At 47.3% G+C, this 17,333-nt stretch overlaps 1 protein-coding gene across 1 annotated transcript in view; it reads right to left on the reverse strand.

The window, feature by feature from the left end:
• MYO3B (myosin IIIB) overlaps positions 1 to 17,333 on the reverse strand; it is a 449,841-nt gene that overhangs the window by 61,870 nt on the left and 370,638 nt on the right. Inside the window, exon 30 of the mRNA XM_066575886.1 lies at positions 2,769 to 2,862. Within this exon, the coding sequence (XP_066431983.1) occupies positions 2,769 to 2,862 (94 nt within the window). The remainder of the gene's footprint in view (positions 1 to 2,768; positions 2,863 to 17,333) is intronic.

Consider the following 17,333-nt stretch of genomic DNA (forward strand, 5'->3'; position numbering starts at 1 on the left):
GACACAAGCAAAATGCATTGATTAAGCTAAATGTGAATCATTCTTATGTGCAGTCTAACATTGTGAATTGAACATGGTTGCCAATATACTGGATGCCTGGCTAAGGTCTGTAGAGGAAGCATAACCAAGAGAGCAGTCACAGTCAGGCCTCAGAATAGGAGAATCTTGTCAGGAAGTGGACCCACTTTGCCACACACACCGATTTGACTTAGGGCTAAATCTGATGGCAGTACTTGAAGAACCCCAATTTTCATCCTTTTCCCCTCCAATTGGGATTTGGTCTTCGCTATTGGAACCCCAAGCTGTTATTTGTTGAAGTAGTCTCAGTGGTGGGGCAGCAGATGTTACACAAGGCCAAGGTGGGGTACCAGAGTTTATAGACGGAGGTGAAACCGGTAGACGAGATAAGGTCTGGGCAGGTAGCATAGACTTCAATATGGAGATCAGGCAAGATGTCAGGACTGGCGAATCAGGTTCAGTATGGTAAAGAATCTGCGTCAGGCAGCAAGCAGTAAGAGTAGTTAAACAATGTAGCCAAGGTCAGGAGCGGAGAAGTCGGGATAGTAAGGAACAGGCCGGAGTCAAATAAGGCCAGCTTCATACGAGTGTATGTGTATTCGTGCGTATTGGCATATTTTATTGTACTTTTTGTGCCCGAAAAGCATGGTCATTTGCACGTGGCACTGTTTGAAATGACTAATTAGTCTTAATGAGTTCCAGATATGTTATTTTGCCATCAGAATTACGCAGTGTTTCATGCATGTCCTTGCGTACCCCCATTGACTTTCATGGAGACCTTTGGTGCGCTAATATTTAGAAACATAGACCTTGTTCAATTTTTTTATGGCACAACTGAAATTTGCATGCAAAATACAGAAATGTGAACAAACCCATTAAAATAAATGGGTTCTATTCTCTGCGTATTTCCGTCCTTATGGCTCCTTTTACATGGGCTTTTGCGGATACCTCAGTGCGACACACGTGTACTGTAAACAAGTCTCTTTTGCACGTACATCTGTGTATTTTACTGTAGTTTTTCAACACAGAAGGCATGTTTTTTTTTGCACGGGACACAACCACACCCCCATTTAAATGGCTATTTAGCCTAGCATATTGCATAGCATATTGCGCATCTCCTTGCATATTGTGTGCACACTTGTGCACCCCCCATAGACTTCTATGTGAAGAGCTGAGCATTTACACTCAACGAGAAGCCAGTGATCCAGCAATGAGTTTTAAGCTGGTTGAAAGTGAGCAACAAACGACTTTCAAATGAATAGCGCACAATGGCTGTGCATTTAGACATGATGATTATCATGCAAATTTGTTTATTTGAACACATTTTGCGCGATAATTATCCTGTGTAATTTGCCCTTTATTGTGATCAAGCGAAAGACCAAGACCTGGTTGCTTGGGGAAGTGAGCTTGTCTTCCTGCATGGAAGCAGGGGAAACTGGAAGCTGCAGAAGTGGTGACGATAGTTTGTAAGCCCTGATGGAGGGCTGGTGTGGCACTGGGAAATAGGTTGCCTACCAGAGAGGGAGCGAATCATGTAATGGAAAGTGGTTCACCGCTTTGTCAAGCAAGGTCTAGAACGTGTGTCTCAGGGCGAATACTAAGTTGATAAAGTGATCATTAGTAGTCTGGGGCTGTGGAAGAGGTGGACCTATGTGAGCATTGTATAGTCTGCTACTGACGTAGAGAGGAATGAGGAGTGCTGTCTGGGTTAGTGGCTGGCTCTGGAGGGTCTACTGGGGCTGTGAGCAGCCTAGTTGGGGAAACAGTAGTAGGTTAGGGAGGTGTGCTCAAATCCAGGGCCTGGTTCATTCGGGAGGACTGCAGAGGATCTCTGATGTTGTGGAGCTGGCAGATTGATACAGTGAGGTCTGGTTGCCCTACATGCATGACATGTGACTTAGAAGTTTGGTTATTCTGCAACAATGATAATTTAGTGCCGCCTTGGGTGTACCATCAAGGAGAAAGAGGTCAACCCCTCAGGTATGTGCAGCAGTCAATGTCCCATTATATGAACTCCCGGGACAGACCTCTCTACCCCATTCTATAGTATAGAACTTGAGTGCTCCTTCTCAGTAGAGCTCACCATAGACATGCATACAAGTAACTTTTACGCCTGTTCAGCTGGGCAACCATGCATGTTTTTTTCAAAAAAAGGAAGGAAGATCTTAGGGAGCACAATAGGACAGGATGAAATGCAATGGGAGAAGTCAGGGGATCATTCGCCAGGCTCCACATAGAGCAGATTGTTAGAGAAACGCATTACAATCGGTGGGCAGCAGGGGCGTAACTATAGGGGATGCAGGGGATGCGGTTGCACCCGGGTCCAGGAGCCTTAGGGGGCCCATCAGCCCTCTCCTCTCCATATAGGGAGCCTAGTACTATGCATAAAGCATTTTACTTGGGGGCCCGGTTCAGACTTTGTATCGGGGACCATAAGCTTCAAATTACGCCTCTGGTGGGCAGGAATATGTGGGGATTTAGGTCACACACTGTTGGTCTTTGGCTAAAGTTATAGCAACCCATAGGCTCAGTAATTCAGTTGCTGCTAAAAGTAACATATGCATGAACACAGAAAGTTAAATTTCTATAAAAAAAAAAATCGCCCCAAAAAGTTTTATTGAGTTCCTATCCTGCTAAGCACAGCAAAAGTCAACTTCTAGGCTACACCTGGTAGTAGTAAAATACTTTCCATTTCAACTTATGTATTTTAGTCCTTAGGATTATTATTGAAGATTGAAAATATCATTTACCTGTGCTTTTGCGAGGTCCCAGGATATTACAATGCTGTCTACCGCTGTCCGTGTGAATGTTGTCTGCATTCTGCATGTTTATGACATTGTAATCCTATGAAACAGAAATAGATTTATTGATAGAGATATTTTTTTACAGAATTCCTAACTGAATTCTTACACCATTAAAAGTTGTGACATCAAAAGTTAAAAAAAGAAAATCACCCCAAATTGTCCAAAAATATATTAAACATAAAAAACTTGATTTATACAATAGATAAATTTCTGATGACTCATTCCTTTACATTGGCCACAGATGTAGAAATTTATATTAAAATGGGTTTTATGATCCGATTAGCTCTAAAGACACATAATTATGTAAGTGGCTGATGGGGTCACCGTTACTAGTTGGGGGCAGTATTGGGCCCTATTCTTTTTTGTAACGCTGCGTTTTTTGTTAACGCGATTGTCAATGGGACTTTCTAATGTTAAAAAAGCAACGCAATGTACCAAAAACACAAGTGTGTGGGAGGCTTCTTTCCCACGAGCGTATATCAGCTGCTGTTTTCACGGCCGGCCGATATATGCTACGTTGGGAGAGCTAAAACTGGTGAACGGGCGCACAAATCAAGAGTTTGTGCACCCGTTCAGATGGCATGGGCCCCGGCACATATATGCCAAGACTACCTTGCGGTCGCCCCTATTCCCTCCCTCCCCATTGCAGGCTCACCTGTCCTCTCCTCTCTGCTCATTCTTTACAATGGTAGCGGCGGAACGGGGGCGGAGCTAAGCACCACTCCTTCCATTGATGGCTATGGACAAGGGCCAGGAGCTTAGCTCCATCCACGTCCCACCCCTTGTCCACAGCCAGCAATGGGAGGAGGCGGGATGGGGTGTTGCTTAGCCCCACCCCCGTCCCACCCCCTTCCATTGCAGAGAGCCAACGGGGAGAAGAGGACAGGTGAGCCTGCACGGGAGGAGAAGAGCAGAGGGAGGCAGTTTAGCAGTCATGGACTCCCATAGGAGCTCATGCAGCGGCCAACGTATTTCGTCCCAAAAGATAGTTCCAGGACTATCTTTTGGGCCCGACGTAAAAATGCCCGGTGCTATACTGGGCTGGCTGGCTGCTTTTACGTCTCAGGAATATGGCTATGTGATCTGATGCATTGGAATCCAATGCATTAGATTACAGCGTATATCAACCAGCAGTGAAAATGGCCGGCTGATCTACGCTCATGGGAAAGAAGCCTAAATAGGAAACCACTGACATGGAAAAGTACTTGGGGCTTTTAGTTAACTGTAAGCTTAACTGGAGCAACCAGTCAGGCAGCTGCTGCAAAGGCAAATTGGATCATGAGGTCCATCAAAAGAGGTCTAGGGGCACATGATAAGGGTATTGTTCTTCCTCTTTACAAGTCACTGGTCAGACCACAGATAGAATATTGTGTATAGTTTTGGGCACCTGCACTCAAGAAGGATATATCAGAGCTTGGTTGGATACAAAACGGGGCAACTAAATTAATAAATGGAATGGCTGGACTACAAGACCATGAGAGGTTATCAAAATTGGGATTATTTAAAATACTACTGAGGGGCGACCTAATAACTATATATAAATATATCAGGGGACAATACAGAGACCTCTCCCATCATCTATATATACCCAGGACTGAGATTGTAAAAAGCGGACGCCCTCTACGTCTAAAGGAAAGAAGGTTTCTACACCGAAATAGAAGGGGGTTCTCTACTGAAAGAGCAGTGAGACTATGGAACTCTCTGCCTGAGGACGTGGTAATGGCAAACTATTTTGATCAGCACTGGCTTATTTTTTTTTACATAGGTCAAGGATTGATACATGCTCTTTCTTTCCTGAACATTAGGGATTGCTATATAAAGGTAGGTACTAACCACTCTATACTAGGAACACCCCATAGGAAATGCAGTTTTGGAGATGCTATGACCCAGTTATCAATCCATTTTTCCTGCTCCCAACACAGCAACTTGAAGAACTGAATGCTCACTTGTGACCTTATATAACCAACCCCTTGACAGGTCCCATTATAACAAGATAATCAAGGTTATTCACTTCACCTGTCAGTAGTCTTAATGTCACGGCCGATCGGTAAACTGCCCGCTCTAAGTGCTATGGAAATTCTGTAGAATTTAAAATCCATTGCAGAATATAATAAGAAGCCAGTGGATGAATTCCCATACAGAAGCCGACTTCCTGTGGGTGCACTGTACTAAGTGCACAATGTTCTTTGACAATTTTGTTCCCCAGTTGGTGGTTTCATAAATTATATTGTTTAAAGAGAGGATCTAGGGTATTCCGATACAACTTACATTTATGAATTTTATGGAAAGGATGAATATCTACATCTGTATAAGATAAAATATTATCAGAACTGATTCTAAAGCCTTCTCTTGCCTAACATTCAAGCTTATTAGCGTTAAATAAGCCATAGAGAAAGTTATTAGAGTGTGCAGCAATCGGAATGAAAAAATAAATAACTTTTATTATATTACCATGTATAGGTAGGTCTGCTAATTTCTGTAATTTCATGGATGGAAACCAATTGAAGAGATTACATTAAAAGATAACAATCTAAATTGCGTGTACTGAGTTACCAAGCTGAAATACTAAGATGTACTATGCTTGTGGGAAGGAGGAGGTTATGCAAGTTTAGAGGATGTTCAGATCTGCTGCAGCTAAGACACAGACTACTACGACTAAAGTAGGCATCAATGTTATTTCATCATTTTATACAACATTTATGAAAGTGCAACAATTCCTCTCTTTTCAGAATTGACTTTTAGAGGACGTGCAAACTTACAGTGGGGCCCCGATATACCATAACCATCTTACTCTGCCCTTCCTTTATCTACAGTTATCACTAAAGGCCCATTTACATGCAACGATTATCGCTCAAAATTTGTGCAAACGAGCAAAAGTGAGCAATAATCGCTACATGTAAATGCTAAACCATTGTGCAGTACGGTATTCCTTCACTTGTCACTTATCTCTGAGTTTCAGCTTACATAAAAATGGTCAATAGTTTGTTTGCTTTTTGGTTCGTTTAAATGACATTTGTTAAGTCGTTTGAAAGACTAAAAGACTTGAGGGAGTGGGGTAATTGTTTGCTGTTCTAAACACAATAACTACAGGTTTACTCATAAGGCGGAGGACTATGGCTTTTCTTCACACTAATTAAAAACCTGCAGGCCAAAGACTCTGTGCATAAACACACGCTCACCTGAGCAAACAACATATAAAGTGTTTACTTTAGCTAATGATGGAAATGGAGAGGATTTCAAATGATTATCTGTATGTTTAAATGCTCAGCATTGTATGCAAAAAAGTCGTTACTTTGTTTAGTCCTTCGTTCAAACGACAATCGTTGTGTGTAAATGGGGCTTTACTACAGAGTGGGCCACAGTAAAGTAGCCCACCTCCATCAATACTGAAGCCAGAAGAAGGAGCAAGTGTATTGTTTTACTAAAGCTTTATTGATTTACCCACATGTTACAACAGATGCTGGAAGTGGTTCCCATTCACTTCTATGCACTTCTGGGTATGTTGCATTATATTGGCTGATACTGCCTGCAGCTCTTCAACGGTGATGCTGCTGATAGTGTGTGTAACATTTTCCTTGAGTTCATCCAGGGTCTGCGGATTATTGGCATAGACTTTCAGCTTTAAATTTCCCCACAGATAAAAATCACATGTCGACAAATCTGGTGGTGGCTTTAACCCTTTGCTCACAGTTGTCTCTTCTATAAACCGTTCATAAACCCCCACCAGTGAATTGCGGAAGGTTGGGCATATTGCCACATCTTGTTGAATATAGAAAAATCATTCTTTCTTCTGGTATTAGTTGATGGTGAAACTGTCCAGACATTTCCAGCTAAACCGCAATATTCACAGTTGATTCATAGAAAATTGGGCCCACTATTTGTGTTTTTGACATTGCACACCAAACACCAATTTTCTGGTCGAATCAGGTGGGGATTTTCAATAGACCAGTACCTCGTATTCTCTGAATTCACGTGACCTGATGAATGAAATTGCACTTTGTCCATCATAAAGTTCAGCAATGGGTCCAAGAGTCCTCTAGCAAGCATAGTCAGCAACCACGTATAGTAATTTACGTCTTTAGCTTTATAGAGCTCTTTCAGTTCCTGCACATTTTATTCAGTATATTTTAGGTTCATAGATTTCAGCCCTTGCCAACAAGTCGCTCAAGATACAACATCTTGCTGGGAGAGTCTCCAAGTTGATTTTGGGGGGGTATTTTCAATCTGCTGCTGAATGTCACAGATGACGTTGGACATCCATGGAGGCCTTGGCTTCTTCAAGTTTGTGACTGACCCAGTTTGGCATCATTTCTGAACCAGGATCAGAATAAAATGTTTAGCAGGTAATTTTGTACCTGTTTCCGCTTTGCACATAGCCCACATTAACTATTCACTTATGCAGGAAGAACACCATGGAGCTGATTCATAAATTTGTCTTAACTAAAATCTGTCTTAGTTGCCCATAGCAACCAATCACAGTGCAGCTTTCATTTCTTATACTGCCAAGGAAAAATAAAAGGGCAATGGTCTCCTCTAAAGTGCGTGGTGCTGGGCTCGGAGCATTATAAAGCGAAAGTGTTATAGTTATTACAAAAAGTATGTTCTTCCCAGGTTATTCTAAGACCTGAGGGGGGAACAAACAAGGCCTCTATGGTTTCCATAGGTTAACAAATTGAGCGTGTATTCTCAATTTTCAGTTCACTAGTTCCTCCTCCTCAAATCTGTGAATTTCATCCACTTTTTTGGTCTAGGTAGTAATTAGAGGTGATTCTTTATTTCTCCATCTTAGAGGAATAAAAAATATTGTTACTTGAATCAATGGAGTGGGTAGGTTAGTTTTCCTGGGGATGTAGATAGGGTTGGGAGCCACAGCAGCACTGACCCGGGTTAGTTGGATAGAGTTAACAGAATTTTTGAATGTACTTTGCAATCTATCTCCAGAAGAGACTGATTCTCACACACAACCAAAAGATATGTTTCTGAGAAACTGTCTCTTTTTCGCAGTGCCAATAAAGGTCTAAATCTGATAATCCGACTGATTAAAAAAAGGGGGTGTCCTGTACCACATAATCAATAATTTGTATAAGTGTCTCTGAATACAAACAAACCCTGAGCTAGAGATTATTTCTGCTTCTGAAAATTTCCTGTCCAATTCTCACTCCCACTTCCTAATGAATGCAGGTGCTCTAGAAGCATTCAAAGTAATAATGTGATTGTAAAACAGAGACATCACCTTCTGTGGGATACTATCTTTGTCCATAGGTTTACCCAAAAACGTCGGGTCTTGGGCACCTGGGAAACTAACCACAAAAGCTTTGCACAATGTATTAAAATATTAAAGTCAGCTAAATGCAAAAAATTAAATGATTCTTCAATTTCTAGTGAAAGCAGATGCATGTGAGACCTCTTTCCTAAGTTGGATCAAATGGTTAAGATATTAAAATTGGAAAATCTATTGCAGAATGACTGACAATGGTCTCCAGGCGATCTCTGCAGACAAGGGATGAGACAAAATGGCATCCGAGGTGATGGGTTAGATATTAGCCCATGTAAAGAATTTAGTTCCCAGAAGGCCGTTATAACTGCTCTGGTAACACAATTGTAAATGTTCCTAATTATAATACGTTTGGATGTCTGAAAGACCAAAGCTTCCAAAGACTTTGCCCAATATTAATTTATTGTACTTTATTCTAGGTGTCCTCTGTGGCACGTTGGGGTCACTCGTCTACAGGATTGCCGTCCTTTCTGTCCGGAATGGGCGTCACACGTATAGTAATGGCTGAGGAGACTTGGATTCTTTTTAAACATTCTGGAACCTGCCAGCATTTATTTCATATACAGCAAGTTTCATTACATCAACAAAGTTCATTTGTCCATACCCCACCAAGGTGACAGTCAAAGTTTGTCCTTCTTGTCAGACTTGAGGCCTCCACTGGTCCACACTGGACCTCAGACCTGCAGACCTTTCAGGTCTGCTGAGCTGTCAACCTACTCCTGAGTGTGGCAGGAACTGACACTTTTATGTTTCTTTCTGCCAGACCTATAAGTGTTAACTCTTGTCTCTGCAACTTAAAGGCCTGCCTACAGCCCTTTGCAGGCAATCCTGTGTACTGCAGCACCACATACCCTCACAGATTCTGATAAAGGCCATAGGGCTTATCACAGCTATTACCCCTCCGGGGCCAAAACTCTAAGCTTGGGATCTCTTCATTTAACTGGCACTTTTCTAGCTGCCACCTCCTCTTTCTCTGCAACTTCTTTTACATAGTTTGCTTTACCTGCAACTTCTGAGGCTTCTTTTCCAGTCTTTGCTTCTTTAGTGGCTTTCTCAGCTTCAGCAGCCTGACCTTCTGCCTACTCTTTGGTCTCTTGTACTTCAGAGGGTTGCTAAGTAGAGATGAGCGAACGCGTTCGTCCGAGCTTGATATTCGTGCGAATATTAGGGTGTTCGGGATGTTCGTTATTCGTAACGAACACCATGCGGTGTTCTGGTTACTTTCACTTCCTTCCCTGAGACGTTAGCGCGCTTTTCTGGCCAATTGAAAGACAGGGAAGGCATTACAACTTCCCCCTGCAACGTTTAAGCCCTATACCACCCCCCTGCTGTGAGTGGCTGGCGAGATCAGGTGTTCGCCTAATATAAAAGTCGGCCCCTCCCGCGGCTCGCCTCAGATGCGGTGTGAGTTAGATGAGGGACAGTGCTGTTTATACCGGAGCTGCTGTAGGGAAAGAATTGGTAGTTAGTGTAGGCTTCAAGACCCCCCAAAGGTCCTTATTAGGGCCACTGATAGCTGTGTGTTGGCTGCTGTTAGCAGTGGGATTTTTTTTTTCCTCAAAATCGCCTCTGCAGACCGTTGCACCTGGCATTAGGGACAGAAGTGCTGCATAGGCAGGGAGAGTGTTAGGAGTGAGTGTAGCCTTCAAGAACCTCAACGGTCCTTTCTAGGGCCATATTCATCCGTGTGCAGTACTGTCCAGGCTGCTGTTAGCTGTGCTGCATTTTTTTTGGGCTTCTCAAAATCGCCTCTGCAGAGCATTCCACCCTCCATTGATACTGCAGGGAAAGAATTGTATAGGCAGGGCCACAACACAGTTATTATTCATAGAATATACGCAGTGCTGCCTGTTGGTGGGAAAAAACTGAAAACAAATCTATTTGTCCAGCCTCTGTCCGTCCTAACGCCTGTGGACACGTGTGAGCTGCGTGAAAAACATTGCTAAATCATACGCACCCAGCTACGCTTTACTGCTGGCTTCGCCATTTGCTTTCCTTAATTGGGAAAAAAATACCTGCTCTGCCAGAGTTATAATAACTCTGCTACCCTCACGTTCTGTGACACATAAGCAGGGACACAGCACAGTTATTAAACTTCTCATGTTCATTGAATATACGCAGTGCTGCCTGTTGGTGGGAAAAAACTGAAAACAAATCTATTTGTCCAGCCTCTGTCCGTCCTTACGGGCGGTGGACACGTGTGAGCTGCGTGAAAAACATTGCTAAATCATACGCACCCAGCTACGCTTTACTGCTGGCTTCGCCATTTGCTTTCCTTAATTGGGAAAAAAAATACCTGCTCTGCCAGAGTTATAATAACTCTGCTACCCTCACGTTCTGTGACACATAAGCAGGGACACAGCACAGTTATTAAACTTCTCATGTTCATTGAATATACGCAGTGCTGCCTGTTGGTGGGAAAAAACTGAAAACAAATCTATTTGTCCAGCCTCTGTCCGTCCTTACGCCTGTGGAGACGTGTGAGCTGCGTGAAAAACATTGCTAAATCATACGCACCCAGCTACGCTTTACTGCTGGCTTCGCCATTTGCTTTCCTTAATTGGGAAAAAAAATACCTGCTCTGCCAGAGTTATAATAACTCTGCTACCCTCACGTTCTGTGACACATAAGCAGGGACACAGCACAGTTATTAAACTTAGATAATTCATTCACTAGAGGCAGTGGGGCCTTTCGTTTTCCAAAAAGGGCAAAAATTATATTTGGCCTGCAGTCTTGCGCCAATTTATTTCCTGCCTGTGAAATCAAATCACTGGTAATACAGCATGCTGAGGGGTAGGGGTAGGCCTAGAGGACGTGGACGCGGCCGAGGACGCGGAGGGCCAAGTCAGGGTGTGGGCACAGGCCAAGCTCCTGATCCAGGTGTGTCGCAGCCGACTGCTGCGCGATTAGGAGAGAGGCACGTTTCTGGCGTCCCCACATTCATCGCCCAATTAATGGGTCCACGCGGGAGACGGTTATTAGAAAATGAGCAGTGTGAGCAGGTCCTGTCCTGGATGGCAGAAAGTGCTTCGAGCAACCTATCGTCTACCCGCAGTTCTGCGCCGTCCACTGCTGCCAATCCGAATCCTCTGTCTGCTGCTCCTCCTTCCTCCCAGCCTCCTCACTCCACTACAATAACACCTGCTCAGGAGCGGGAGCACTCCCAGGAACTGTTCTCGGGCCCCTGCTTAGATTGGGCAGCAGCGGTTCCTCTCCCACCAGAGGAGTTTATCGTCACTGATGCCCAACCATTCGAAAGTTCCCGGGGTCCGGGGGAAGAGGCTGGGGACTTCCGCCAACTGTCTCAACAACTTTCTGTGGGTCAGGAGGACGATGACGATCAGACACAGTTGTCTTGCAGTGAGGTAGTAGTAAGGGCAGTAAGTCCCAGGGAGCAGCGCACAGAGGATTCGGAGGAAGAGCAGCAGGACGATGAGGTGACTGACCCCACCTGGTGTGCAACGCTTACTCAGGAGGACAGGTCTTCAGAGGGGGAGTCAAGGGCATCAGCAGGGCAGGTTGCAAGAGGCAGTGCGGTGTCCAGGGCCAGGGGTAGAGGCAGGGCCAGACCGAATAATCCACCAAGTGTTTCCCAAAGCGCCCCCTCGCGCCATGCCACCCTGCGGAGGCCGAGGTGCTCTAAGGTCTGGCAGTTTTTCACAGAGACGCCTGACGACCGACGAACAGTGGTGTGCAACCTTTGTCGCGCAAAGCTCAGCCGGGGAGCCAACACCAACAGCCTCACCACCACCACCATGCGCAGACATATGATGGCCAAGCACCCCGCAAGGTGGGACAAAGGCCGTTCACCGCCTCCGGTTTGCACCCCTGCCTCTCCCCCTGTGCCCCAACCTGCCACTGAGATGCAACCCCCCTCTCAGGACACAGGCACTACCGCCTCATGGCCTGCACCCACACCCTCATCTCCGCTGTCCTCGGCCCCATCCAGCAGTGTAGTTCAGCGCACCGTTCAGCCGTCGCTTGCGCAAGTGTTCGAGCGCAAGCGCAAGTACGCCGCCACGCACCCGCACGCTCAAACGTTAACCGTCCGCATCGCAAAATTCATCAGCCTTGAGATGCTGCCGTATAGGGTTGTGGAAACGGAGTCCTTCAAAAGTATCATGGAGGCGGCGGCCCCGCGCTACTCAGTTCCCAGTCGCCACTACTTTTCCCGATGTGCCGTCCCAGCCCTGCACGACCACGTCTCCCGCAACATTGTGCGCGCCCTCACCAACGCGGTTACTGCCACGGTCCACTTAACTACGGACACGTGGACAAGCACAGGCGGGCAGGGCCACTACATCTCCCTGACGGCACATTGGGTGAATTTAGTGGAGGCTGGGACAGAGTCAGAGCCTGGGACCGCTCACGTCCTACCCACCCCCAGAATTGCGGGCCCCAGCTCGGTGCTGGTATCTGCGGAGGTGTATGCTTCCTCCACTAAAGCACCCTCCTCCTCCTCTGTCTCACAATCAAGATGTGTTAGCAGCAGCATGTCGCCAGCAGTCGGTGTCGCGCGGTGTGGCAGCACAGCGGTGGGCAAGCGTCAGCAGGCCGTGCTGAAACTACTCAGCTTAGGCGATAAGAGGCACACGGCCCACGAACTGCTGCAGGGTCTGACACAGCAGACCGACCGCTGGCTTGCGCCGCTGAGCCTCCAACCGGGCATGGTCGTGTGTGACAACGGCCGTAACCTGGTGGCGGCTCTGCAGCTCGGCAGCCTCACGCACGTGCCATGCCTGGCCCACGTCTTTAATTTGGTGGTTCAGCGCTTTCTGAAAAGCTACCCACGCTTGTCAGACCTGCTCGTAAAGGCGCGCCGGCTCTGCGCACATTTCCGCAAGTCCCACACGGACGCTGCCACCCTGCGCACCCTGCAACATCACTTTAAGCTGCCAGTGCACCGACTGCTGTGCGACGTGCCCACACGGTGGAACTCTACGCTCCACATGTTGGCCAGGCTCTATGAACAGCGTAGAGCTATAGTCGAATACCAACTCCAACATGGGCGGCGCAGTGGGAGTCAGCCTCCTCAATTCCTTTCAGAAGAGTGGGCCTGGTTGGCAGACATCTGCCATGTCCTTGGTAATTTTGAGGAGTCTACCCAGGTGGTGAGCGGCGATGCTACAATCATTAGCGTCACCATTCCTCTGCTATGCATCTTGAGAAATTCCCTGCAAACCATAAAGGCAGCTGCTTTGCGCTCGGAAACGGGGGCGGGGGAAGACAGTATGCCGCTGGATAGTCAGGGCACCCTCCTGTCTATTTCTCAGCGCGTACAGGAGGAGGAGGAGGAGCATGAGGAGGATGAGGAGGAGGGGGAAGAGACAGCTTGGGCCGCTGCTGACGGTACACCGGCTGATTGCCTGTCATCCTTTCAGCGTGTATGGCCTGAGGAGGAGGAGGAGGAGGAGGAGGAGGATCCTGATAGTGATCTTCCTAGTGAAGACAGCCATGTGTTGCGTACAGGTACCCTGGCACACATGGCTGACTTCATGTTAGGATGCCTTTCTCGTGACCCTCGCGTTGCACGCATTCTGGCCACGACGGATTACTGGGTGTACACACTGCTCGATCCACGGTATAAGGAGAACCTGCCCACTCTGATTCCCGAAGAGGAAAGGGGTTCGAGAGTGTTGCTATACCACAGGACCCTTGCGGACAAGCTGATGGTAAAATTCCCAGCCGACAGCGCTAGTGGCAGAAGGCGCAGTTCCGAGGGCCATGTTGCAGGGGATGTGCGTAGATCGAGCAGCATGTACATCCCAGGCACTGCAACAGTCTTTAAGGGCCTGGCCAGCTTTATGGCTCCCCACCAAGACTGTGTCACCGCTCCCCAGTCACGGCTGAGTCGGCGGGAGCACTGCAAAAGGATGGTGAGGGAGTACGTAGCAGATCGCACGACCATCCTTGGTGACGCCTCTGCCCCCTACAACTACTGGGTGTCGAAGCTGGACACGTGGCCTGAACTAGCCCTGTATGCCCTTGAGGTGCTTGCTTGTCCTGCGGCTAGCGTCTTGTCGGAAAGGGTGTTTAGTGCAGCTGGGGGAATCATCACAGATAAGCGTAGCCGCTTGTCAACCGACAGTGCCGACAGGCTAACACTCATCAAGATGAACAAAGGCTGGATTTCCCCAGACTTCTGTTCTCCACCAGCGGACAGCAGCGATACCTAAGCAATACGTAGGCTGCACCCGCGGATGGAAGCTACGTTCTCTCTCACCATCCAAAACGGGGACATTTCTGCTTCATCAATCTGTGTCTAATATTCCTCCTCCTCCTCCTCCTGCTCCTCCTCCTGAAACCTCACGTAATCACGCTGAACGGGCAATTTTTCTTAGGGCCACAAGGCTCACTCAAATAATTTTTCAGAACAATTTTTATAAGTTTCAATTAGCTTAAAAGCGTTGGAACTTTAACTTGAACCAATTTTTCGTTACACTGGGCTGCCTCCAGGCCTAGTTACCACTTAAGCCACATTAACCAAAGCGATTCACCTGCCATCTTGGTTGGGCATGGCCAATTTTTACTGAGGTACATTAGTACTGTTGGTACACCAATTTTTTGGGGCCCTCACCTACAGTGTAATCATAGTAATTTCTATGTTCTTCGCCTGCACTCATGGTACAGAAAGGTGTGTGGGGTTGGCCTACACTTTAGCTACATAAATGTCACTTGTGCCTTGGCTATACTAAGGCTACTGAAATGGAACTAAGACTGCGCTCCCGCTATACTGCTGCTTCAGAATTGTTACTGGGGCCTGTCTTGAGTGCTACTATTGCTTACATGGAACGAAGACTGCGCTCCCGCTATACTGCTGCTTCAGAATTGTTACTGGGGCCTGTCTTGAGTGCTACTATTGCTTACATGGAACGAAGACTGCGCTCCCGCTATACTGCTGCTTCAGAATTGTTACTGGGGCCTGTCTTGAGTGCTACTATTGCTTACATGGAACGAAGACTGCGCTCCCGCTATACTGCTGCTTCAGAATTGTTACTGGGGCCTGTCTTGAGTGCTACTATTGCTTACATGGAACGAAGACTGCGCTCCCGCTATACTGCTGCTTCAGAATTGTTACTGGGGCCTGTCTTGAGTGCTACTATTGCTTACATGGAACGAAGACTGCGCTCCCGCTATACTGCTGCTTCAGAATTGTTACTGGGGCCTGTCTTGAGTGCTACTATTGCTTACATGGAACGAAGACTGCGCTCCCGCTATACTGCTGCTTCAGAATTGTTACTGGGGCCTGTCTTGAGTGCTACTATTGCTTACATGGAACGAAGACTGCGCTCCCGCTATACTGCTGCTTCAGAATTGTTACTGGGGCCTGTCTTGAGTGCTACTATTGCTTACATGGAACGAAGACTGCGCTCCCGCTATACTGCTGCTTCAGAATTGTTACTGGGGCCTGTCTTGAGTGCTACTATTGCTTACATGGAACGGACACGTGGAGAGGACACGTAGTGCCTCAAAAACATCCCCCTCCTCCTCCAACAGGGAAAACATTGTTGGCAAATGCCTTTGCATTGGTTCGTCTGGTGGCAGTCCAAGAATTTCACCTTTACCGACACTACAAGAGAGCCCCCCCACCATCCCCCCGCCACGGCCCACTTAATCCTGGCCACATTCCGAAAACCAACAAAATACAACCGTGGTACTAGGTCCGCAGTCACCACCACATTACCACCAACGCGGTTACTGTTAAGGTGCATATAACCACGGACACGTGGAGAGGACACGTAGTGCCTCAAAAACATCCCCCTCCTCCTCCAACAGGGAAAACATTGTTGGCAAATGCCTTTGCATTGGTTCGTCTGGTGGCAGTCCAAGAATTTCACCTTTACCGACACTACAAGAGAGCCCCCCCACCATCCCCCCGCCACGGCCCACTTAATCCTGGCCACATTCCGAAAACCAACAAAATACAACCGTGGTACTAGGTCCGCAGTCACCACCACATTACCACCAACGCGGTTACTGTTAAGGTGCATATAACCACGGACACGTGGAGAGGACACGTAGTGCCTCAAAAACATCCCCCTCCTCCTCCAACAGGGAAAACATTGTTGGCAAATGCCTTTGCATTGGTTCGTCTGGTGGCAGTCCAAGAATTTCACCTTTACCGACACTACAAGAGAGCCCCCCCACCATCCCCCCGCCACGGCCCACTTAATCCTGGCCACATTCCGAAAACCAACAAAATACAACCGTGGTACTAGGTCTGCAGTCACCACCACATTACCACCAACGCGGTTACTGTTAAGGTGCATATAACCACGGACACGTGGAGAGGACACGTAGTGCCTCAAAAACATCCCCCTCCTCCTCCAACAGGGAAAACATTGTTGGCAAATGCCTTTGCATTGGTTCGTCTGGTGGCAGTCCAAGAATTTCACCTTTACCGACACTACAAGAGAGCCCCCCCACCATCCCCCCGCCACGGCCCACTTAATCCTGGCCACATTCCGAAAACCAACAAAATACAACCGTGGTACTAGGTCCGCAGTCACCACCACATTACCACCAACGCGGTTACTGTTAAGGTGCATATAACCAGTCTGACTGGGGCATGCAGACACCTTGACAGAATGAATAGTGTGTGGCACATAGGTTCCCCATTGCTATGCCCACGTGTGCAGCTCCTGATGGCGGTGGCACAGGATTGTATTTCTCATTGCTTCTGTACAGCATTGTGGGCTATCGCCCCGCCCCTATTAAAGAGGGTCGCTACCTAGCCGTGCCAACCCTGTGCAGTGTGTGCCTGCGGTCCCTCGTCGTGGCAGACGCACTTCTAAATAGACATGAGGGTGGTGTGGCATGAGGGCAGCTGAAGGCTGCGCAGGGACAGTTTGGTGTGCGCTGTGGGGGGGAGGGGGTGCGGTTGGGCAGCATGTAACTCAGGAGAAGTGGCAGTGGAGTGTCATGCAGGCAGTGATTGTGCTTTGTTGGAGGTAGTGTGGTGCTTAGCAAAGGTATGCCATGCTAATGAGCGCTTTTCAGAAGTAAAAGTTGTTGGGAGGGGGGGGGGGCCCACTCTTGCCGCTATTGTGGCTTAATAGTGGGACCTGTGAACTTAGGATGCAGCCCAACATGTAGCCCCTCGCCTGCCCTATCCGTCACTGTGTCATTCCCATCACTTTCCTGAATTGCCCAGATTTTCACACATGAAAACCTTAGCGAGCATCGGCGAAATACAAAAATGTTCTGGTCGCCCATTGACTTCAATGGGGTTCGTT

Source organism: Eleutherodactylus coqui, chromosome 8 (genome assembly GCF_035609145.1).
Source record: "Eleutherodactylus coqui strain aEleCoq1 chromosome 8, aEleCoq1.hap1, whole genome shotgun sequence".
In the NCBI taxonomy this organism is placed as follows: domain Eukaryota; kingdom Metazoa; phylum Chordata; class Amphibia; order Anura; family Eleutherodactylidae; genus Eleutherodactylus; species Eleutherodactylus coqui.